The sequence below is a fragment of the Oncorhynchus mykiss genome, chromosome 25, assembly GCF_013265735.2.
Source record: "Oncorhynchus mykiss isolate Arlee chromosome 25, USDA_OmykA_1.1, whole genome shotgun sequence".
Taxonomy (NCBI): Eukaryota; Metazoa; Chordata; class Actinopteri; order Salmoniformes; family Salmonidae; genus Oncorhynchus; species Oncorhynchus mykiss.
In genome coordinates this window covers 29,249,897-29,274,954 of record NC_048589.1, presented here as the reverse complement: position 1 = coordinate 29,274,954, position 25,058 = coordinate 29,249,897, and the positions used below count along the sequence as shown (strand labels likewise).

At 41.0% G+C, this 25,058-nt stretch overlaps 3 protein-coding genes across 10 annotated transcripts in view; 2 read left to right on the top strand and 1 right to left on the bottom strand.

Moving 5' to 3' along the window:
- Positions 1-346: 346 nt before the first annotated feature.
- On the bottom strand, positions 347-2,953 carry gjb9a (gap junction protein beta 9a). The gene is made up of 2 exons (XM_021585171.2): positions 2,792-2,953; positions 347-1,627 (listed from the first exon to the last, which is right to left on the bottom strand). Exon 2 carries the CDS (start codon positions 1,616-1,618, stop codon positions 809-811), a length of 810 nt encoding a protein of 269 aa, XP_021440846.1. The 5' UTR covers positions 1,619-1,627; positions 2,792-2,953; the 3' UTR covers positions 347-808.
- A 1,121-nt stretch (positions 2,954-4,074) lies between these two features.
- Positions 4,075-7,903, top strand: ptp4a2a (protein tyrosine phosphatase 4A2a). Its single transcript, XM_021585170.2, has 7 exons — positions 4,075-4,219; positions 4,721-4,849; positions 5,215-5,743; positions 5,917-6,009; positions 6,228-6,358; positions 6,530-6,604; positions 7,108-7,903. The coding sequence occupies exons 3-7, from the start codon at positions 5,648-5,650 to the stop codon at positions 7,217-7,219; spliced, it is 507 nt and encodes a 168-aa protein (XP_021440845.1). The 5' UTR covers positions 4,075-4,219; positions 4,721-4,849; positions 5,215-5,647; the 3' UTR covers positions 7,220-7,903.
- Positions 7,904-8,079: 176 nt separating this feature from the next.
- LOC110505749 (apoptosis-stimulating of p53 protein 1) overlaps positions 8,080-25,058 on the top strand; it is a 46,153-nt gene continuing 29,174 nt past the window's right edge. For 2 of the 8 annotated variants that reach the window (XM_036963064.1, XM_036963059.1), the window contains exons 1-4: positions 8,081-8,943; positions 14,229-14,376; positions 16,033-16,152; positions 17,842-17,912. In XM_036963064.1, the coding sequence (XP_036818959.1) occupies positions 8,935-8,943; positions 14,229-14,376; positions 16,033-16,152; positions 17,842-17,912 (348 nt within the window). In that variant the 5' untranslated portion in view covers positions 8,081-8,934. Of the gene's footprint in view, positions 8,944-13,694; positions 13,741-14,228; positions 14,377-14,639; positions 14,864-16,032; positions 16,153-17,841; positions 17,913-23,514; positions 23,580-25,058 lie in introns of those variants that run through there. The other 6 variants (XM_036963063.1, XM_036963060.1, XM_036963065.1 and 3 more) reach the window with 6 other exon arrangements.

Below are 25,058 nucleotides of genomic sequence, written 5' to 3'. Positions count from 1 at the left end.
ATCTGCAGAGAGGAGTGGGACAAAATCCCTCCTGAGATGTGTGCAAACCTGGTGGCCAACTACAAGAAACGTCTGACCTCTGTGATTGCCAGCAAGGGTTTTGCCACCAAGTACTATGTCATGTTTTGCAGAGGAGTCAAATACTTATTTCCCTCATTAAAATGCAAATCAATTTATAACATTTTTTATGTGTTTTTCTGGATTTTTGTTGTTGTTATTCTGTCTCTCACTGTTCAAATAAACCTACCATTAAAATTATAAACGGATAATTTCTTTGTCAGTGGGCAAACGTACAAAATCAGCAGGGGATCAAATACTTTTTTCCCTCACAGTATGCTGCTGCTACTGTTTATTATCTATCCTGTTGCCTAGTTACTTTACCCCAACCTATACAGTATGTACATATCTCCAACAATAACCCTGTACCCCTGTACCCCCTTTAATTTCTAAGCGGTACATTCTGTACTGTCGCTTCATATAAAAGACTTGATCTCAAATCCAAAATGCTCCAGTATAGAGTAAAATGTACAGTTAGTGCATTCATCTTAATATATCTAGGTGGGACAACCATATATCTCAGTCATAGTAAGTATGTTTTTCCTCCATAAAGTAGCCACCCCAAAGTCAGTGCAATATGGATTTACATTTTAGTCATTTAGCAGACGCTCTTATCCAGAGCAATTTACAGTTAGTGCATTCATCTTTAGATAGCTAGGTGGGACAACCACATATCTAAGTAAATTTTTCCTCAATAAAGTAGCTCTCAGCAAAGTCAGTGCTATATGCACCAAAATCAAACAGATCAGGACTACAGACTTGTGGCAGCAGCCTCCTCTGCCTTCTTCTGTCTGCTGATGTTCTGCTGGCTCCCAATAGTTGGATCTACCCTGATATACGATGACCTCGGCAGAGCGATGTTGGTCACCTCATGGCACTCAGCGAAGAGAAGTCTCTTGTTGGCCTGCCGTACTTTAAGCACCTTGTGTAACCGCTTTCCCAACAGATAGAACATCTCCAGGATGCACATGAAGATGCAGACGGCTGAGGAGACCACCATGAAGATGGTGAAGATCTTCTTCTCCGTGGGCCTGGATATGTAGCAGTCCACTGTGTTTGGGCAAGGCTCCAGGGCACACTTGGAGAGACGTGGCATGTCATAGCCATGGTAGATGTAGTAGAGAATGTAAAGGAAGGCTGCGTCAACCACGGCCTTGAAGATCAGGCTGACCAGGTAGGTCCACCACAGGCCTCCACGTTTCTTCCCTGGGTTGGCGTACAGGTGAGAGCCCTGGTGCTGGGAAGCGTACTTTGAATCCTTCCCCTCACGATACTTGACGTGAGCCATGACCATGAGAGATGGACAGGTGACGAAGATGAGCTGGAGGGCCCACAGGCGGATGTGTGAGATGGGGAAGATGCTGTCATAACAGACGTTGGTGCAGCCGGGCTGCCTGGTGTTGCACACAAAGTCCTTGCTCTCGTCTCCCCACACACGCTGGGCGGCAACCACGAACACCATGACACGGAACACAAACACCATGGACAGCCACACACGGCCAAACACAGTGGAGTACTTGTTGACCCCGCTGAGTAGGCTCTCTAGTGCTGACCAGTTCATCCCTGTGGCCTGTAAAATATAGAAGTCAGTCACAAGGCAAAATGGTCTCACACAGGGTTAAAACAAATCAGTCATAAATTAAATAAATACATAGACTTAAACCTGACCACAAAGACACTGACATGGCCAATCTTCAATCCTTTTCACTGCAGTTAAACACATTATTTTCTGTGTGATGGCATTAGTTCTCGCTTGCTACTCTGTGAGTCTTCACACAGCAGTGTAGGCATTGACATTACTAAATTCAACACTAAAATGTCCATGAAGAAACCACACCTAGTTTATTTACAATAGAGGAAGTCCGTTTATTGTAAAACCAGCACACTTTCAATGAAGGGAAGTTAGATAATTAAATTCTTGACTTATCATTTCATGAATCTAACAAGACCTAAATGGCCTACAGTATGTGAATATGTTTTTGTGTTACGTCCTCTTTAATTGGTCCATGGAGATTAAACTAATTTACCTTCTGATAGGATTTATCCACTCTAAATGCTTTTAGAGATTCAAAGCACAGCAATCAATTTTGAAACTGTAGGCCTTACGGAAATAAAAAAAATGGAACACGTACTTTTCCATAATGTCAGTAATAACGCCATCATGTAAAATGATACCTTTGTATTTATGTCTCCCACATCCACTCAGACTATTGATTATATATTTACTATTAGAGCGTAGGCCTGTATTTGACAAGTATTCAGTATTCCAGATTGTGATTGTATTTTATTTATTGATTCATTATTACTAAAGTCTGTGCAACAACAGTACTTGCCAGTAAATGGTCATTTAAATGTGTACAGAGGTATTGCTATGTTGGTAGAAAGCAAAAGTGCGTCATCACTACATTCACATCACTGAACAAACAGACGGTGATTGATTTGATGTACTTATAATATAAGGTGTCTTTCAGCGTCCTAAAAGGCGTATGTCAAATAAAATGTATTATTATCATTATTATTAAAGACATGTTAAGCACCTTGAGTATAGAACACCTAATGTGTAGAGATAATAAACATACAGTAGGAAACAGGAACGTCTCTTTTGTACAGAGCCCTACTGTGTCAGGCCTTTCGTAACCCTGGGTCTCTGAATTTTAAGTTAATTTCTCCTCAATTCCCTAAGACAACATAGTTAAGACATGCATTCATTAAAGTTGGCTGAAAATGACCTTACTTGGGATATGAACTGGGATCAGAAAAATGTAAATATTCCAGCGGAACAAACAGAGCAGGAGTCTATCCTCGGGTATCTCTCTCTCCTTTCTCAGAAATCCTGCCTGTGTCACATGGAAAACTACCAGCCCCAGGTGTGTGAGGAGTGAGGACTGTATACTATTGGCAGTGGTGTAGTTTTTCTACCTGCTAAACAAAGGGTGTGTGGGTGTGTGTTTATCTATTCATGAGGACTCAAGGAAACCACACAAGAACAGACATGTGAATCCAAGCCCACTACCTGAGAGAGCGAGAGAGAGAGAGAGAGAGAGAGAGAGAGAGAGAGAGAGAGAGAGAGAGAGAGAGAGAGAGAGAGAGAGAGAGAGAGAGAGAGAGAGAGAGAGAGAGAGAGAGAGAGAGAGAGAGAGAGAGAGAGAGAGAGAGAGAGAGAGAGAGAGAGAGAGAGAGAGAGAGAGAGAGAGAGAGAGAGAGAGAGAGAGAGAGAGAGAGAGAGAGAGAGAGAGAGAGAGAGAGAGAGAGAGAGAGAGAGAGAGAGAGAGAGAGAGAGAGAGAGAGAGAGAGAGAGAGAGAGAGAGAGAGAGAGAGAGAGAGAGAGAGAGAGAGAGAGAGAGAGAGAGAGAGAGAGAGAGAGAGAGAGAGATGGCTGCGGACTGTGAGAGCGTCATAGGCCTACTGTAAGCAGTAAGACTAATATGGCATTTCACACATGTGGAATCCTAAGATTCAGTGGAGGCTGATGGGAGAAGCTATAGGAGGATGAGCTCATTGTAATGGCTGGAATGGAATTAAATGGAACGGTATCAAACACATCAAACATATGGAAACCACATTTGTTCCATTCCAGCCATTACAATGAACATGTCCTCCTATCGCTCCTCCCACCAGCCTCCACTGTTAAGATTGGGTAACACAGAATGATGACCTCTATGGCATTTTTACATTTTTTTTTTTTATGTAATCTTTATTCAACTAGGCAAGTCAGTTAAGAACACATTCTTATTTACAATGATGGCCTATTTAGGCCTATTTCATTATCGCAAATCGCTATGGCAATTAATGCATCTACTAGATTTCTTGTCAAGGCAGACTTTCTTTGTATAGTGTCTTTGCCGTCAGAATTGGTCAAACATGCAATATCCTCTATCACCATCAAGGTCTGTCATTGAATTAACATGGAATAATCCCCAAAACGATGTTGTATTCTTTCTCCAAATGACTGTGACTCCCTCTAGTGTTGAGAACCTGAATGAAAATGGCTCACTGTATTTTTTCCCAACATACACGTTGACGTCACGTACGTCACGTGGTATAATACCAAGCCGCTAGCAAGCTAACGCTTTTTAGCACTGCTGTCAACAAACGGATATGTTGCTTCTTTCAACCAGTTTTTCATCGATTTTTCATTGAAGACGTCAATCATCAGCTTTTTGTAAGTAACTAGGCAGTTGCCTAAACATCCGGCACGTCTTTGTTAGCTAGATAACGTTAGTTTTATCTGCTGCGTTGACAACGTGCTAGCTAACCTAGCTTGACTCCCAAATACTGTCGCCATCTATGGCAAATGGCTAATTTATTAGATTAACCTATAGCAAGCAAATAACTAGCTCGCTATGATGGCTAAATGCAAGTGCTTCTGCAATAGCTACGTGTATAGCTATTATTGCATCATGTATAATATGTAATCATTGCATTTACTGTATTGAACTATTCTTGCCAGAGAGACAGACAGTGATAGGGACAAAGAGAGAGAGCTGTAATGTTTGTAAATACATGGTATTGTTCCTCTTCTATGAGCTGAATGAAACTTTAATGTAATGTAAAAAAAATGTATTTTCTATTGTTACTAAAGTACGTTTAGGCTTCACAGCATTGTTCCTCAACGTGGCTTTAATGTATACGCTATGATTTCGCCTAATGCTTTGTTTTACAGGTCAAGAGCTCTTTGTGAGCAGCAGGAGCCCTAGGCTGTGCCACTGTAGAGAGAAGAATCAATGGTGTGCAGAGTTGCCACACCGCCTTGTGCACGCTGGATGAACGCAACGTTACTCAGCACACAACGGTTGGTTTGTTTCACTCATTGATTTTCTTAGGCCTAACATGTTGAATAACACTTTCATTATCGCAAATCAAAATTACATGAGACGTGTGGACTCTTTTATATAGCCGAATTGGTTCAGTGCTGTACCCTATCCTATTCTGCCGCTAGTCTATTACCTGATAGTAATTGGGCTGTTGCTGATAAAACCATTCCAACGTGACAGACATTACATCGTATGGACTCTTTTATATAGCCTGAATTGGTTCAGTGCTGTACCCTATCCTACTTTGCAGCTAGTCTATTACCTGTTAGTAATTGGGCTGTGTTGCTGATAAAACCATTCCTCCCTGTGACTTGTTACCTTCCTGTGAATTCTATGTTTTCAGGCAGCACATTTATGGCGTTTGCGAGGGTGCCGCACTTTGGAGACTTTTGCCAGGCACAGCACCAGCACCTGTGAGCAGCCTGCAGCCAAACATATGAAGAAATACCCCACCAGAAGTCAACCAGTACTCCTGGAGAGAGAGAGGCTGATATTTCTCCAAGTATATGGCTTGGATTGAGCTAATCCAGCCACTAAACAACCACTAAATAATTCCTGAATGGGCTAGTTGGGATTTAAAATCTAAAGGGATACCCCTTTTCTTTCTTTTGTTTCCTTTTCACATTCCACTTTTTATTTACTTTCGCCCCATTCTCCATAGCCTATATCTTTCAATAACCACCTATATACCCAATCTAGCTACCATTTTGGAGTACTTTTCTCTACTACTCTACTGTACACCCTCTCCTGGAAGACTGCCTTCTCTGTCTGTCAAGATGAATCGCCCCGCCCCTGTTGAGATCTCCCATGACTGTATGAAGTTTCTGATCACCCACAATCCCACCAACTCCCAGTTGGTGAAGTTTATAGAGGTACGGTATCATTGACTCCTACTAATACATATCTCTTATGCTTTGCATTTACATGAAGCATTGTGTTATTTGGTTTATAGAGTTCTTATATGTTAAACCACATTTGGAATTAACTGAAAAACAAAGTGTGTTGAATGATTACTTACTAAACTAAAATCACTTATCTATTATAGGATCTGAAGGCTTTTGGAGTGCAGACACTGGTCAGAGTGTGTGATGCCACTTACGACAAAACCCCTGTGGAGCAGGAAGGCATCACTGTTGTGGTGAGACAACCGCTCTGTTCTGCCACTATCTTGACCTGTTAGACCTTAAAATTTGGTTGAGTTGATTCAGGCATTTCTGTTGTATCTGCATGATATCTAGGCCTGTCCTTTTCCTAATGATGGAGGTACCATGAAAGCATTAGGCCTATCAATTACCCTACCTAAACAATGAATCCTTTAACAGAGCCTAATTCCAACCATATGTTCTCTCCAAACAGGATTGGCCCTTTGATGATGGTTCTTCACCCCCTGAACAAGTCGTTGATGACTGGCTCAACCTCCTGAAGTGTAAATTCAAAGAGGAACCTGGTTGTTGCATTGCAGTGCATTGTGTGGCGGGGTTGGGTCGGTGAGTTGTCTACATATTGTATCTTCTCCTTCCTTCGAATGTCTGCTAGCCACCAACTCAAAGCAGTGTTTAGTGAATGTGGTTATTTAGTGAAGGAGGGGTATTTTATATTACACCAACTTTCCCATCTCTACAGTACACTTGATGTGATTTGATATAATTTCTCCCCAGAGCCCCAGTCCTGGTAGCGTTGGCGTTGATTGAGTGTGGGATGGAGTATGAAGATGCTGTTCACTTTATAAGACAGTAAGTTATATAATAATTTGGTGGGTGCTTATAATTAGTTATATTTCATACATGTTCAAGTGTGTATTATGCATGTGTGAATTGAAAATACGTTCATTCCCCCTGAGACACCCTCGGAGAGTGGGGCCAGGGATCAGCCGTTATTGACGGCGACCCTGGAGCAATTAGGGTTGAGTGCCTGGCTCAAGGGCACATTGGTCGTTTTTTTTTATCTAGTTGGCTCTGGGATTCGAACCAGCAAACTTTTGTTTACTGGCCCAACACATTTAACTGGTAAACTACCTGCTGCCCACAAGTTCTCTACATTGATAATATTTGGATACTTCAACCATTTTTCTGAATACTAATAAATGAATAATAATTTTCACAAATTATCATCTTCTTGCTACTGTGATTAAAAATGAAGATGACATAAGTTATGGTGAGGTGATTCCTGAATATGCCAGTGTGACATTTAAAATGCCATCAAAATGCCATCATTTTGTCTGTGTTTCTTCTCTCAGAAAGAGACGTGGAGCCTTCAACTCAAAACAACTAATGTACCTCGAAAACTACAAGCCCAAGATGCGTCTCCGCTTCAAAGATGCTAATGGACAAAATTGCTGCATTCAGTAAGAAGATAAGCGGTATTGTCAAGATTTACTCAACAAAGAAACTGACTACTATAAGAAAATGTATTGATTATACTCAAATAAGAAAAAAATATACTGAAAGAAAAAGTTATTGATTACCAGTCTAAATAGTAACATTTGATCAAAGTAAACATTGTGAAAAGACCAGTTAGAGATTAATCTGAGTTGTTAGCACTGCTGTTTTCCTCAACTACTGTAGTGATTCATTAAAGCAAGATGTTTAAAATTGTTCCTTGTTGTTGGTGGTGTGATCATGTATGAGTTGTGCAAAGGCTGAAATCTGTTTTTGTTTAACAGCCTTTGATAGTATTACATATATAAAAAAAAATAAGATCATCAAGGACGAGCACAAATCTGCATAAATACTGTATTTACCTGGTATTTCCTACACAATTCTGTGGTAGAAATGAATTAACATATTTGGGTAACTGCCTGGTACCAAATGGGGATTGCTGTATTTGAATTACTCATGAATCAACATGTAATTTAGGCCTATAGGTATTACCATTTACCATGTAATTTCAGAGTAAATACCTTAATTTTATTTCAGTTTTTGTGCTGTAAATAAGTGTAACGTGAAAATGTTTTGGATGATGAGCACCACCACTACAATATGTAGGCCTACACACATTAGAAAACCTCAAATAAATTAAGTTAATACAATTAATTTGATGAATTCGTGTTTTTTTTTGTCAGACCTGAACGATCCAATGAATCGTTTCCCGTCCCCTGCAACTAACTGTTCAGAGATATGATTGCAACTCCAACAACTCATTTCACAGTATGGACACAAGATGACACTGACGTCCCATTTAAAACTGGCATCATCCTTTTGAAACAGCTCATGTGAACAAAGTTGGCTTAGATGTGTTAAAACAACTGGACTGAAGGAAGAATGCTCTGGTAGCCTATTTTATTACATTCATCAGTATTTTAATTATAGTCCTAGTTAAGAATATAATTATCACAAAATATAACAGAACTACAGTCGGAGAGTTTCCTTTGCCTGTCATGGCGTTTGTAGCTGCCGTTGGAAAGTGGGTTGTAATTATCTTGTGAATTTAAAACTGTTCGCTGTTCTAATTTGATTTAGCTTGTCAAATAAACGAGGGCGAGACCAGGGGCTGATAACAACTACAGATTTTTCACCGAACCTCAATGTGGCTATCCAGGCATGAAAGTCAAAGTAACATTGTTGCGGTTGGAATGGATTTGATGTCATATTTTCTTGATATGAAGCATAAATTACTTTAGAGCGTTCTTGTTAACATTTGCAGTATTATTTCACGGATAGCCATATAAAAGCAGCCGTCTTTGCTACAACAGCATTTAGGGGATTTGTCCTGGCCTTTGATTGTACTATTTATTCCAGCGCGCGGGCGGTCGAACCCTCTAAAGGCAATCGGCGAATTATTTGTGGCATGAACTTTCAGTCGCTCAGCAGCAAACTCACCGAAACAACATGCCTCCCAACTACGCTGAGTGATGTTCAGTGACTATTGCGTGCCGTGATCCACTTCGCTCTCAGCGTCTAGTTATGCCTGCATCGCTGTGGGACCAAGTGTCGTTACTTTAGGACCATTACATCCGATTCTGGAGAGGGACGCACTCGACCATACCGACCAGTTATTCGGACCAGAGAGAGAGAGTTTCTCCAAGAGATTGGCTGGGATAAACATTAATTGACTGACTAAAATCATGACGCCGGTAAGTACATTTTAAAAAATCGGATAGTTTTAGAAGTCTTGGAAAAATATATTGTTAATCGAATGAACAGATGCCTGTGGATAGCTTCGAACAAATAAGCTCTTGTATAAAATAAAACCCGTTCATTTGAATATAATTTACATATGGATTTTGAGTTGTGGTTGAGCTACAGTACTCCCATCAATGAGAGAGATGAATAGGAAGCGGAATAAGGCAGGCTTTTAGGGTAGCCTAGGGAAAATCCCCACACAACAGTGACCGGCAGTGACGCACATTCACCAAGACCTGTAACCTCCCTGTCAGTGTCAGTCCACCAGTAACTGTTGTCAGTGTAGGGAAGTACACACACACGGCTCCAACATGGATCTCCTCATGCCTGTTAACTGGCTCATTATCCTAATTTCGAGGCAGTGTAGTGGGTTGAAAGTTTCACAACTGCTTTATTCACACACATGCACATATTCCATTTGTATGTTCTTTATCATGTCTAGCAGGGCAGTCCTATTTCTCCCTCAAACCCCTCGTCGTCCCTGTACTACAGAAGCCTCTTTTCGATCCTTCACAGCACCCCCATTACCTTTATTTCCACCCAGATTTGATACAACCGCTTTCATAGCTATTTAACAGACACCGGAGTTTAGAATTTGGGTGGAATAGTCAGGAAAGGCACTGCTAATGGACTGTGTTGGACATTCATTATCATTGGGAGTGAGAGTGTTTTAAACATCACAGTTATTAGCATATACTCTACTGTAGTACAACACTGGTGTTTACGAGCCAAAGATCAAGTTCAGAGCCCTCTATTCACTCGGCTCAGACCAAGAGTTAACTGACTGATATTGATTCTGAGCCATTTTGTACTCTCCCATCTCATGACTTGACCAGTAGCCAGTTGTAGGCTTACAAAGACTTAGCCTGTTTAATTGACTGACTTACTGTTGTTGTTATAGTGAGAGTCCTCCTCCTCAGCTCTCATTAGTGGAAGTGAAGCCTTGCATCACTGTGTAGTCGAGCTGCTGTTGTTGTTATGAATCCAGCCATACCATGTGCCATTTGTATTGATGTGCCTTTCGGTGTTAGTCAATTACATTTCAATTATTACAACAGAGGAAAAATTTGTTTTGAATTGGAATTTCAGTTTACTTACTGAATCGAAATGGAATTCAACCCAACCATGATCTCTCTAGACTAGAGGATAAAATTAGTGGCTGAACATGGATCAGACAGTGCTGGTCTCTGTGAGCTGCTCCAAGGCAGGGTCCCGTCACATCTCAGAGCTACAAATCTGATCCAGAACATACTGGGTTCAGATCCTCCCATTCAACCTATTGCCTTTATAGGAAACACTCCCCCCAGTTCCCCGTCTATGTGCAAACCCATTGGGCATGTATGTCAGCAGTGTGAATGGGAGGCTGTCAGCTCCATTGAATAGACTATAGATGAACCGCAGTGTTTACAGCTATGTCCTGCGTTTAACTTCAACAATCTCTGGAAGAACAGTATTTTAGCTCTTTTAGTGGTGCCAGGCAAGCCCTTTCCCCTACACAGTGGTTGCTATGGACAATTTATTGACTGTTCTGTGCTGCACAGGGAAGCCAGCTAGCCAGGACACTAAATCAGGTGGTCCAGAGTGTGTCGGACTCTGAAACATCAAACTGTCTGCATTCTGGTTTCTTATCTCTGTTGTCTGTCATGGAAGTATGGGCTCTGGTTAAAAGTGGCACATTATGTCTTCCACCCAACAGACACGTTGCAAATCCATCCAATGATAAAAGAGATACTTTATCTGAAAATCTCTTCATGATGTTACACCTGGCCTGGCTCTGGCTGAATTTACCAGCACACACACCCTCACCCTGGCTACGCTCCGTACGTTAACTCACTGACACCCCAACCCATATCCTTCTACTGCCTGGTGTCACACACCCACAAGCAGTGAGTGAGTCTCTTAGCCATGCCTGCCCTCCTGTCTGTCTGTTTGCCTGTGAAAATCCTCTCCCTCCAGCTCTATGAAGAGGTTCTTCAGCATGGTGCAGCACAGCCTGGTCAGTGTGACCAAGGACAAGGCCTGGCTCCACCAGACGGTATGTCCCGGGCCACAGCCACAGGAGAAAGAGAACAGGAAGGCACAGGTGCCACGCAGGGCAGCTAAGGTGACTGCCCTTATGTACTACCCACCACTGTGACCTGTATGCCCTCGTTGCCTGGCCCTCGCTTTATATTCGTCGCCAAACCCACTGGCTCCAGGTCATCTATAAGTCTTTGCAAGGTAAAGCCCCGCCTTATCTCAGTTCACTGGTCACCATAGCAGCACATGCTCCAGCAGGTATATTTCACTGGTCATCCCCAAAGCCAACTCCTCCTTTGACCGCCTTTCCTTCTAGTTCTCTGCTACCAATGACTGGAACAAATTGCAAAAATCACTGAAGTTGGAGACTTACATCTCCCTCACTAACTTTAAGCATCAGCTGTCAGAGCAGCTTACCGATTATTGCACCTGTACACAGCCCATCTGTAAAAAGCCCACCCAACTACCTCATCCCTTTACTGTTATTTATTTTTTGCTCCTTTGCACCCCAGTATCTACTTGCACTTTCATCTTCTGCACATCTATCACTCCAGTGTTTAATTGCTAAATTTTAATTTTGCCACTATGGCATATTTATTGCCTTACCTCCATTATCTTACCTAATTTGCACACACTGTATATAGATTTTTCTTTTGTGTTATTGACTGTACGTTTGTTTATCCCATGTGTAACTCTGTGTTTGTGTCGCACTGCTTTGATTTATCTTGGCCAGGTCGCAGTTGTAAATGAGAACTTGTTCTCAACTGGCCTACCTGGTTAAATAAAGGTGATTTATTTATTTTTAAATAAATATGCTGTTGCTAAAAATAGCAAATGGCATCCAGAGCTGGCTAGGAGTCATTTTGGGAAGCTGGACAGTGTGATTATATGTTTTTAAGGTGTTATGTGTTTGCACAAGTTTAAGAGTTTGGTGGGCTGTTGATGTTTTTTGTTAGTTAATGAGTGTAGTTTGGGTGAGGACACCGGAGAGGCACAGTATGTATGTGGTTGAGGACAATGTTTCTGGTGTATATGATTGCGTATTGTATCTTGTTGTACTGTAGGCATGTGTGGTGTCTTTGTAGATTTGAAAAGTTACCTGACTGTGTGGGATTTTGTTATGAATGTTAACATGGAGTAGGCTGTTCAGTGTGACTGAGTGTTTACTATTAGGCAGAGGCTAGTTTAGCCACTCTAGCTCTTTGTGTGTGGTTTCTGACCTTTCATTGAGAGACAACAGCAGCTCTGAGCAGGTTAAGTGACGCAGGACAGAGGAGGTCAGAGATGCATGCTCACAAATTGTTGCTTTTTGGAAACAGAATCTTTAGCAGTGATGATGAATTCAGGACTGATTTGGGTTTTATCACCCTTGGTTAGTTTTTGTTTGATTCTAAGCAGCCCCTATATAGTCAAGGCTACAGGCCAATCCCTAAGGAGAAAAAAAATACCTATCCTTTTCCCTCACAGTGAGGGGACAATAACCTTACCTTCCTGGATTTGTTTTTGCTCTCTCTCCTGGTGTATGTTTTCACTTGTCACCCTGTGGACACACGCACACGTTTACAACCGCCATAATCAGATTATTATAGCTTGCCCAGGGTTGTAAACTGAGACTTACAGAATTCCTCCTCTCAATCTGTCTATCCTCGTCCTTGCGTGTGGCAGGGAGAGATTACCTTACATTGTGGACGGGACGTGCAGCTCCATTTCAGGGCTTGTCTCGGTTGGTGTGTCTGTGGTTTAGACATGCTTATGGGGCTGGGCTGAGCCTTCCGCAGAGGGCTCAGTGGTTTATACAGACCAAGGGACCAATGTCAGGCAGCTGTTGGGTATAAATACCTCTGTCTATGTCTATCCTAGTGGATGATTCTGTTGGACAGAGAGGAGGGGGTGATGACATTAAGAGAGAGACATTTTTTAATTCGGCAAATTTGCAGATTAACCCACATTTCCGTTTACAACAGATTGTCAATCTGGAAATGATGATGTCACTGCTTAGTTTAACTGCAAGTCATATTTATAAATGTTTTTGTAAAAACCCCATGAGCACCAACATGTAAAAAACCCCATGAGCACCAACATGTAAAAAGCCCCATGAGCACCAACATGTACAAGGACCCATGAGCACCAACATGGTAAACGACCCATGAGCACCAACATGGTAAAAGGACCCATGAGCACCAACATGGTAAAAGGACCCATGAGCACCAACATGGTAAAAGGACCCATGAGCACCAACATGGTAAAAGGACCCATGAGCACCAACATGGTAAAAGGACCCATGAGCACCAACATGGTACAAGGACCCATGAGCACCAACATGGTACAAGGACCCATGAGCACCAACATGGTACAAGGACCCATGAGCACCAACATGTACAAGGACCCATGAGCACCAACATGTACAAGGACCCATGAGCACCAACATGGTAAAAGGACCCATGAGCACCAACATGGTAAAAGGACCCATGAGCACCAACATGTACAAGGACCCATGAGCACCAACATGTACAAGGACCCATGAGCACCAACATTTGAAGTTCATAGGAGCACTTCAAATGTGGTGTCAAATGGAAGACAGGAGGCTATATGTTTTTTAAAATTAAGGCATATATACATTTTTCAACCATTTTCCATCCTAAAAATGTTGAATAAACAAAGGCTTTGATTTATTGTCTTACAGATGGAAAGGAAGTCTTCCAAAACATTACCAGAAAAAGTCTTGAAAGGTATTAGAAATGCATCAAAGTAACCTATGAATAGGAGGAACAGGACACTCACTGACCATGGACACAAACATCCAGCTAAACAATAGACATACAAAATCACTGTCTTACTCTAAGCATGTTGTCTTGGCGGTCTGTGCTTGTAATATCTCTCCTCTAATGTCTATCGCTCAGCTATGTCATCAATAGTCTCTCTCCCTCTTGACTGCCTCTGACTTTGAGGCAAAGCATCTGATGGAAATGTATTTAGGCTAGAGGACAGCCAGAGTTAAGGGGACATTTCCTGTAATACAAGAGCTTTCCTCTCTGGGTTACATGCATGAACATTTCTGCCATATGTATGTTGTATAGTTGCTAATCTGATATTACCAGTAGTCTGGTATTACTACAATAGAAGAGTTTTCTAGGGCAAATAAGTATGTGCCTAGGTGATACCTTGTCAGAGATGTATAGTATGTTTGACAAGCTATATCTCTGTCTCCCTTCTGTAGATGATCTTGACAGTGTACCTGAGCGACAGCCAGCAGATGCTGACAGAGGTGCCCATCACCCCAGAGACCACCTGTAAAGACGTGGTGGAGTTCTGTAAGGAGGCCGGAGAAGGTGGCTGTCACCTGACTGATGTCTGGAAGGGCAACGGTAAGTGACACTTTCGGCTGACAAGTTAAAAATCTTAGCTTTACAGATATTTAGGATAGCACTATTTTATAATTTTCCTCTGCTTCATGACTTTCTTACGGACATTTTAGTGATCTCCTCCAAGTTTTAGATTCATCTATTGAACTGAATGTCTTGATATATACAGGCAAATAGACATCATTGACAGCCAGACATCATTGAGATATCTTACTTGGGTAATCACCAACTCTCCTCCTTTGACAAATGTTTTCACATATTTCAAGTAACAGACTCATCTCAACATCAACTGTTCAGAGGAGACTGCGTGAACCAGGCTTTCATGGTTGAGTTGCTGTAATGAAACCACTACTAAAGGACACCAATAAGAAGAGACTTGCTTGGGCCAAGAAACACCAGCAATGGACATTAGACCGGTGTAAATCTGTCCTTTGGTCTGAGTCCAGATTTGAGATTTTTGGTTCCAACCGCCATGTCTTTGAGATGCAGAGTAGGTGAACTTTGAAGAATCTGAAATATTAAATATATTTTGATTTGTTTAACATTTTTTTTGCTTAGTACATGATTCCATATGTGTTATTTCATAGTTTTGATGTCATCACTATTATTCTACAATGTAGAAAATAGTCAAATTAAAGAAGAACCCTTGAATGAGTATGTGTGTCCAAACTTTTGACTGGTACTGTATATATTTTTTAATAATCTTTGAGAACTAACCATCACCAAAATAAAAGCTAAATAGTCAGGAGGAATTGAAAAATCCCAAAACAATGAATTTAGCCGTATTGATTTTGTTATGTTTGAGCCAATAAAACACTATTACCCATGGCAAATGCATAAAATTGCAGGAAATTTGCTTTCAAACTGAAACAATTTCTCACAACTCCGTGGAGAAATGTGTAGGATTAATATTAAAAGACCCCACACATTTTTGATCCAGGAAAACCCGGGCCTGTACATCCCAGACAGACAGTGAATCATGTGTTCTAGTAATTCTATTTCAATGACTTCACAGGTGAGGGGAAAATATAGTAACTAGCTATTGGCAAGGTTGGCCTGACTGTCATGGGTTCTTTTCTCTTCATCACGACACAATACAGTGCTTCAGTACCAGAGTTTAGCCATGGGGCCTTATGTCATTTATCCATTCTATTAATAGAATGTACTTAGTTCATCTCTAATGATGATCAGGGCTGAGGGGCAATCAACCCACCATGTCACTTTACAATCACCAATAGATAATCACCCAAGTCTATGTGTCTAACAACAACTCCTGTTTTCTTTTACTGCCCAGAGAGAGTGAGACAATTGTTAGTATTGTATATAATATAACTATATTCTAATTCTGTTCTCCTTGTCCTCCACAGAGAGAGTAATCCCCTTATTAGTATTGTATATAATAGAACTATGTTATAACTCTGTTCTCCTTGTCCTCCACAGAGAGAGTAATCCCCTTATTAGTATTGTATATAATAGAACTATGTTATAACTCTGTTATCCTTGTCCTCCACAGAGAGAGTAATCCCCTTATTAGTATTGTATATAATAGAACTATGTTATAACTCTGTTCTCCTTGTCCTCCACAGAGAGAGTAATCCCCTTATTAGTATTGTATATAATAGAACTATGTTATAACTCTGTTATCCTTGTCCTCCACAGAGAGAGTGATCCCCTTTGACCACCTGATGTATGAGCACCTGCAGGAGTGGGGTCCCAGGAGGATGGAGGTCAGGTTCTACCTGAGACACGATGACTCCCCCTCAGAGAGCAGCGACCAGGGTGGGTGACTTGGCCTTGGTAGACCTTGCCTGGTCCCAGATCTGGTTGTGCTCTTGCAAACTCTGTTACTGTCTCTTTCCAGGTTTTCATCCAATTTTTTTACACAAGTAATGTTGTATAAAAAAAATGTCATGACAGGCCTGATGGAAACAGATCATTTGTTGGTAAATTTTCTAAATGTCGACAAAATACGCTAGACAAGGCGGGATTTTTTTGTGTCTGTAAAACGCATTATGCGAGAAATGTCGGTGGAAACGCTTTTATGCGCAAATATTGATATAAAACCATCATATAGAAGTAAACTTGGAGTCGCACGATAACATGTTGTGTGGTCCTCCCGCCTGACTGTGGCCCAATCAGGGGTGGAGGGCAGGGAGACTGCGATCTGACTGGGGGTGTAAAAAAGGCCTGGGAAGTTGGAACTGGCCTCTGTGAATGAATTAGCCTGTAGTAAAGAGAGGAGCTTTACCGCTGTTCACTATTTCCTATCAAGTTAGCTATCTATACTATAGACCAGGTATTCCCAAACTGGGGTACAGGCAATGCCGTCAGGGGTACGCCAAATATAAATGTGATTCATATTTTTACAAATATATATATTCTGTTGCACAGTCACTTTATTCCTCGTTATACAGTTGAAGTCGGAAGTTTACATACACCTTAGCCAAATACATTTAAACTCAGTTTTTCACAATTCCTGACATTTAATAAGAAAATCCCTGTCTTGGGTCAGTTAGGATCAACACTTTATTTAAGAATGTGAAATGTCATAATAATAATAATAATAATAATAATAATAATAATAATAATAATAATAATAATAGAGAGAAGGATTTATTTCAGCTTTTATTTCTTTCATCACATTCCTAGTGGGTCAGAAGTTTACATACACGCAATTAGTGTTTGGTAGCATTGCCTTTACATTCTTTAACTTGGGTCAAATGTTTTGGGTAGCCTTCCACAAGCTTCCTACAATAAGAATTTTGGCCCATTCCTCCTGACAGAGCTGGTGTAACTGAGTCAGGTTTGTAGGCCTACTTGCTCGCACACGCCTTTTCAGTTCTGCCCCCAAATTTTCTATAGGATTGAGGTCAGGGCTTTGTGATGGCCACTCCAATACCACGACTTTGTTGTCTTTAAGCCATTTTGCCAAAAACTTTGTAAGTATGCTTGGGATCATTGTCCATTTGGAAGACCCATTTGTGACCAAGCTTTAACTTCATGGCTGATGTCTTGAGATGTTTCTTCAATATATCCACATAATCGTCCTGCCTCATGATGCCATCTATCACGCTTAACTGCCTTTGAACGGGTTATGGTAGTAGGTGCCAGGCTCACCTGTTTGTGTCAAGAACTGCAACGATGCTGTTTTTTTAACGCTCAATAGCTTGTATCAAGAATGGGCCACCACCCAAAGGATATCCAGCCAACTTGACACAACTGGGGGAAGCATTGGAGTCAACATGGGCCAGAATCCCTCTGGAACGGTTTCGAAACCTTATAGAGTCCGTGCACCGACGGATTTAGACTCTTCTGAGGCCAAAAGGGGGTGCAGCTCAATATTAGGAAGGTGTTCCTCATTTTTTGTACACTGTGTATATTGTTAATGCTGTACTGCTATGTATCCATGCTGTGTTAGTGACTAGTTGTCTGCACAGTGTCTGATGTTTGTCCTTGTTTCCAATGCAGGGAGCCAGCTCTCTCAGGAACAGTCCAACAGAGGCAGTGGAGGGAGCTCAGGCCAGTCATGTGAGGAAAGGGTAAGTCCTCACAACACAAACAAACAAAAAAACACACACACTGCAGTAAATCACCTAGCCAAACACACTTCCTGGCATAATGCCTGACTGCGTGTGAATGGGAAGGAAGGCTGTATGACGTCATGATTTGACATTTCAAGTCCTAATAATTCCTATCCATAGGGCCAAATAGGCACCAGAGAGTTTTTACTGTAATGCCAAGCACTTCTTTGGTAACTCACGCCTAGAGATTTCATAGTGGGTCACTAAAACTCTTGTGTGTTTGTGAGTGTTACACGTGTTCTGCAGTTGTGAGGCCAGTTGGATATATTGCCAAATTCTCTAAAACGACGTTGGTGGCTTATTGTAGAGAAATGAACATTCAATTCTCTGGCAACGGCTCTGGTGGACATTCCTGCAGTCAGCATGCCAATTACAGGCTCCTTCAACTTGAGACATCTGTGGTGTTGTGTGACATGCAGTAACTGTACATTTTAGTGGCCTTATTGTCTCCAGCACAAGTTGCACCTGTGTAATGATCTTGATGTTTAATCAGCTTCTTGATATGCCACACCTGTCTGGTGGATGGATTATCTTGGCAAATGAGAAATGCTCACCAATAGGGATGTAAACAAATTTGTGCACAACATTTAAGAAAAAAGCTTTTTGTGCGTATGGAACATTTCTGGGATCTTTTGTTTCAGCTCATGAAACATGGGACCAACACTTTACAAGTTGTGTTTATATTTTTAGTTAGTATATACAGAAAGTATTCAGACCCCTTGACTGTTTCCACATTTTATTATGTTACAGCCTTATTCTAAAATTGATTCTGACGCTCAAGTCTCAGTCTTATCTAAGGGCCTCTCTTTTGTACCTACATGTACAGATAAACCATTCGATACGAAAGTAGATCTGTTTAAATTCTTTCGCAAGATTCAATTTAAGCATGTGTTTTCGCAAAACACTGATCCGGGCCTAGTAACACATCAAAGAACTGGTACCCATTTTAAGCCCAAAATCAAATTCTGTCCCATGGTTAACAACTCCTCGATTAATACCTATTGTAGGTTAGTCGAACAAGAAGCCATGTCAGTATATACGAGACAAACAAACCATATTCAGAAGAATCTCACTAGAACAGAAGAACTGGCACTCAATGAATTAATGAAAGATTCATCTTTGGTTATAAAACCTGCAGACAAGGGGGGTGCTGTGGTTGTTTTAGACTATAAAAAATATAAAGAAGAATTTCAGAGACAACTCAGCAATGAACGTTTCTATAGAAAACTGAGTGTTGATCCCACACAGGTGTTCCAAAGGGAAATATGCTCTAATCTGGAGCAAGCCCTATCAAACAACCTTATCGCAAAACCTGAATATGAATATCTTTGCTGCAAATGTGCCATACGTCCATGCCTGTACATTTTACCAAAATTACACAAACCTAAAACACAACAAGGCAACTATCCAGGCAGACCAGTGGTTGCAGGAATAGGCTCAATGCTAGAGCCATTGTCGAACTTTGTAGACTCTTTTATTAAATCCCATGTGCAAGCATTGCCATCATATGTAAAAGACTCTACAGACTTCATAAACAAGATCTCACCAATAACGGGTTTAAAAGAAGACTGTATTTTGGTCACATTAGATGTTGAGAGTCTACATACCAGCATTCCCCATGTGGGGTGGCTGGCAGCACTAGCACACTATTTGGGAGACAGAGATACTAATGAATATCCACCAACAAATTTCATTCTAGAGCTGAATATGTTTTGACGTATAACTATTTCAGGTTTGATGATGAATACTACCTCCAAACGAATGGAACATCGATGGGCTCCACATTTGCTCCGAGTTATGTTTACCTCTATATATGTCTTTTTGAAGAACGTTTTGTTAATAATGAAAACGAGAATCCATTTTTGAATAAAGTCCTGAAGTGGTATCGATATATTGACGACATGTTTTGTATATGGGAAGGAATTGAAGAAGAACTGTCAGATTTTATGGCACTACTCAATGACATTGACCCTAATCTCAAATTCACCATTGAACGTGACACTCAACGTGTTCATTATCTCGATATGTGGATTGAGAAATCAATGGAACTCTGTTTTACAACTCTGTATAGAAAAGAAACGGACAGAAATACTCTATTACAGGGGGACAGCTTCCACCCTGAGCCATTAAAAAGAGGACTTCCAAGAAGCCAATTTTTCAGACTGCGCCGTATAAACCACTCCACAGAGGATTATCTAGAAACAGCAGCGGAGATGCGCACTAGGTTTCCAAGAAGAGGCTATTCGTCACAATGTGTGGATGAAGCTCATAATTTGGCATGGGAAAAAACACAAGATGAACTGCTACAAAAAAGACCCGCTAAAGCCAAAGAATAGTCCGTAATGTTCACAACTACCTAATACTTTGAATTCGCGAAAAGTGGGAGGTGTGGTCAAGAAACACTGGCATATTTTATCATCTGCCCCAGTTTTACGTATATGAGAGGTCGCAATTTACGCGATAAATTGGTTCATGCCAACTGCCAGCCACAAAAGAAAATCAGCCAAGCTCTTTTAGGCCCTCTATCAAATGGTAGCTATAAATGCAGAGGATGCGCACAGCGCAACAATATGATGAAGTGTGAATATTTCTGCGACCCACAGACAGGAAAACGGTTCCAAATAAATTACATTATTACATGTTCTATCACCCATGTTATTTATATTATTAAATGTCCATGTGGGCTCTTATGTCGGTAAAACCACCCGCTCTCTCAAACAGAGAATCAGTGAGCATAGCCTTGCTATTGAGAAAGGCCGCCGTAGGCAGACATGGCTCTCAAGAGAAGACAGGCTGTGCTCACTGCCCACAAAATGAAGTGGAAACTGAGCTGCACTTCCTAACCTCCTGCCCAATGTATGACCATATTAGAGAGACATATTTCCCTCAGATTACACAGATCCACAAATAATTCGAAAACAAATCCAATTTTGAAAAACTCCCATATCTACTGGGTGAAATTCCACAGTGTGCCATCACAGCAGCAAGATTTGTGACCTGTTGCCACGAGAAAAGGGCAACCAGTGAAGAACACACACCATTGTAAATACAACCCATATTTATGCTTGTTTATTTTATCTTGTGTCCTTTACCATTTGTACATTGTTAAAACACTGTATATATATATATATATATATATAATATGACATTTGTAATGTCTTTATTGTTTTTAAACTTCTGTATGTGTGATGTTTACTGTTAATTTTTGTTGTTTATTTCACTTTATATATTCACTTTATATATAATCTACTTCACTTGCTTTGGCAATGTTAACACATGTTTCCCATGCCAATAAAGCCCTTGAATTGAATTAGTGAAAATAAAAATTCAAATCAGGAGAAACGACAGGGATTATCCAGTCGCTGTACATTTCAATGGCCTGAAGCATGACATTTCCACCTTTTTAGATTTGTGGCATAGAGAAAGTTAAACAGGGGAGGAGATATTAATAATACTCTGAGTAAAAGAGAATGTTTTTGGATTTTCACCCTCCAGACATGATTTCCTAAAGGACTTAATGATGAAATGCCTATGTATGTTATGTTGTGAATTTGAACATGAAATGTGTCTCTTGTAGATTATTCTGATGTTTTTCGTACGATGTACCCAGTGACTAATGAAAACTTACTATGTCCTCATTGAGATTTCACAGACGTGTTCAATACGCCTTATTTATACACTTTTGTAATATTTATGAAATGCATATTGTTATATTTGGTAGCACTTATTAGTTTTTTTCTTTACCTCCAACCCCCTTTGATGTGTAGAACGGATGTGGGTGGGGCTAGGTCTACATAAAGGTGCAATTTTTTTTTTTATCACAAACTCTGACGAAGGCCGTGAGGCCGATACGTAAGCTTATTAAATATCAGTGATACTATCAAGAGCAGTGTGTGGTTTCCTTTTTTCTTCATCTTGTTCAATTGTTGCCATGCACCTGCAAATAAGATTGCTCAGATGTGCGAGTGCAAATATCACATTTGCCTAAGTAATCAGACCCTTTACTCAGTACTTTGTTGAAGCACATTTGGCAGCGATTACAGCCTCGAGTCTTCTTGGGTATGATACTACAAGCTTGGCGCACCTGTATTTGGGGAGTTTCTCGCGTTCTACTCTGCAGATCCTCTCAAGCTCTGTCAGGTTGGATGGGGAGTGTCGCTGCACAGCTATTTTCAGGTGTCTCCGGAGATATTCGATCGGGTTCAAGTCCCGGCTCTTGCTGGGCCACTCAAGGACATTCAGAGACGTGTCCCGAAGCCACTCCTGCTTTGTCTTGGCTGTGTACTTAGGGTCGTTGTCTTGTTGGAAGGTGAACCTTCGCCCCAGTCTGAGGTCCTGAGTGCTCTGGAGCAGGATTTCATCAAGGATCTCCCAGTACTTTGCACCATTCATCTTTCCCTCGATCCTGACTAGTCTCCCAATCCCTGAAGGCAAATGTTTATTTTTTTACATTAAAAAAAAATAATATATTTTGTAGTGGAGGCAACGATTTGGTGTGTTAGAGTGCTCGAGTGAGTGTGTGTCTGTTTGTAGAGTGTAGAGGATTAGGAAAAGGCTTAGTGACAGGCATGATTACTTTGCACCATTCATCTTTCCCTCGATCCTGACTAGTCTCCCAATCCCTGAAGGCAAATGTTTATTTTTTTACATTAAAAAAAAATAATATATTTTGTAGTGGAGGCAACGATTTGGTGTGTTAGAGTGCTCGAGTGAGTGTGTGTCTGTTTGTAGAGTGTAGAGGATTAGGAAAAGGCTTAGTGACAGGCATGATTACAGTTCCCTTAGAATTTGTCCATGTGTAAGCAGGAGATAAACTTACTACGGTCTGGCATCTCTGAACCTTGTTTGGTATTATTTTTGTGTCAAATGTCAATCATTTCTGCTAGATAATGTCTCAAGGCAGTGCTCAAAAGCAATTCAATTTAGTTTCACAGTTTATGATCTGTTCCATTACAATTTACTATATAACAATTACATGATTACTGCTGCTTGGAGACGTGATTTGTTTCTCCACTTTTTATGTAGTTTTATGCCTGTACTGTAGTTTCTTCCTGGTTGGGTTTTTCTGATTTATCAAATGACCTTTTGACCTGGTTTTGGGTCCTAGTACCTGCTAACTTCTGTTGTTCTTAAACTCTCATCTTCAGATTGAGTCCTAACTTGACATACTCGTGCATCACTCACTGTGTAATCTAAAGGTAGTTATGAATGTTTTAAAAGAAGCAGATAACTTAGTATATCATTTAACATAGTAACTTTAGCACTTTTAGCAACAGTGCATCTACCTTTAGTTATGAGTGAGTGCTTTTATTCAGGATTGGTTATCTCAGTCAGTCAGTCCTCATGGATTACAATAGTCTTATGACATAACTGTGTTAAGAGGATTCTTGGTCTGTGTCCCAAATGGCACCCTATTCTCTGTGGTCCTCTATGTAGGAAGGGAATAGGGAGCCATTTGGGATTAATTCTTTGGTCTCATTATTCATGGGCTGTGGCCATGCAGCCAGACTCTCCTGGTCTGTCACTGAATTCACCTGTCAGTCTCAACAGTCAGTCCTCTTGTGGAATTGGCTTTGATTTTCCCTTCTGTTTATTGTCAAAGGAGGGAGTGCATTCATTCTAGGGGTAAGTTGTGTATCTGAGATATGACTTTGATTTCTGTGTGTGGGTATGTGTGTGTGTGTGTGGGTGGGGGGACACCTGTGAGCTTGTGTTGGAGGGCTATGTGTTAGTGGCACTGCTGTATTAATGTATACTCTACTGTACCGTCTTGATTCTTAGCACTTTCATAATCATCATCATCAGTGTCTCACAGGGTGGAGTAGTAAGTACACTGTCAGGAAAGTGTGTGTCTTGTCATTTATATGTAGGCCTACTTTGTGTTACTGGCCTCACTGTCAGCCTGCAGATCTTGCTGAAACTTCAGAAAGCGGTTAGAATAAATGTTTTTCACTGTCATAAGTCCGTGTGGAGAAACAGGCTAGTGGAGAAACAGGCTAGTGGAGAAACGGGCTAGTGGAGAAACGGGCTAGTGGAGAAACGGGCTAGTGGAGAAACGGGCTAGTGGAGAAACGGGCTAGTGGAGAAACGGGCTAGTGGAGAAACAGGCTGGTGGAGAAACGGGCTGGTGGAGAAACGGGCTGGTGGAGAAACGGGCTGGTGGAGAAACGGGCTGGTGGAGAAACGGGCTGGTGGAGAAACGGGCTGGTGGAGAAACGGGCTGGTGGAGAAACAGGCTGGTGGAGAAACAGGCTGGTGGAAAAACGGGCAGTGCCTACGCCAGCACCTTTTTGCTCTTCTCATTGTTTCTCTTTCAGTGTCTCTCCCTTATCTTCTTTCTACCCCCTCTCTATCTCCATCTCTCTGGAATACAGAGTCTGTATGTCCAGTCCTACCTTCCTTAGACATAGTGTGGAGAGCTTAGTTTGGTCATGGCAACCATTGGACCGTCTGGCTCTGTGTGTGTTCACAGCTGTGCTGGGTGGGATCTTGGGCTGTTCTGGGGATGAGTCTGATGATTGTCGGCGTGGTCAGAATTCCAGTGGATCTTGTTCATAAGGCCAGAAGTGATAAAATAACAGGTGGTCTTACTGGACACTCCCTGCTTTTTCACATACAGTAAACTCCGATTTGATTTAAGCCCCCACATGCACCTGCTAGTGGATGTATTCAAAAGCTTGCTGCAGTGTTCACAGCAGAGGAGACAAAATAGTTTGTGTTACGTTGTAACATGTCCATGCCTCGATAAGAGTCAATCAACTGAGGTTTGAAAATATGTCATAATGGGCCGCCCGGACTAGAGGTTGACCGATTTATGATTTTTTTAACTCCGATAGCGATTATTGGAGGACCAAAAAAGCCAATACCGATTAATCGGACGATTTTAAATAAATAATATTTGTAATAATGACAATTACAACAATACTGAATGAACACTTATTTTAACTTAATATAATACATCAATAAGATCAATTTAGCCTCAAATAAATAATTAAACATGTTCAATTTGGTTTAAATAATGCAAAAACAAAGTGTTGGAGAAGAAAGTAAAAGTGCTATGTAAGAAAGCTAACGTTTAAGTTCCTTGCTCAGAACATGAGAACA

Excerpts from the sequence above, each read along its gene's own strand:
- ptp4a2a (XM_021585170.2), top strand. The coding sequence starts at position 5,648 with ATGAATCGCCCCGCCCCTGTTGAGATCTCCCATGACTGTATGAAGTTT. Across the intron at positions 5,744-5,916 it reads AGTTGGTGAAGTTTATAGAG|GATCTGAAGGCTTTTGGAGT; the intron begins GTACGGTATCAT and ends TATCTATTATAG. Across the intron at positions 6,010-6,227 it reads AGGAAGGCATCACTGTTGTG|GATTGGCCCTTTGATGATGG; the intron begins GTGAGACAACCG and ends CTCTCCAAACAG.
- gjb9a (XM_021585171.2), bottom strand. The coding sequence starts at position 1,618 with ATGAACTGGTCAGCACTAGAGAGCCTACTCAGCGGGGTCAACAAGTAC.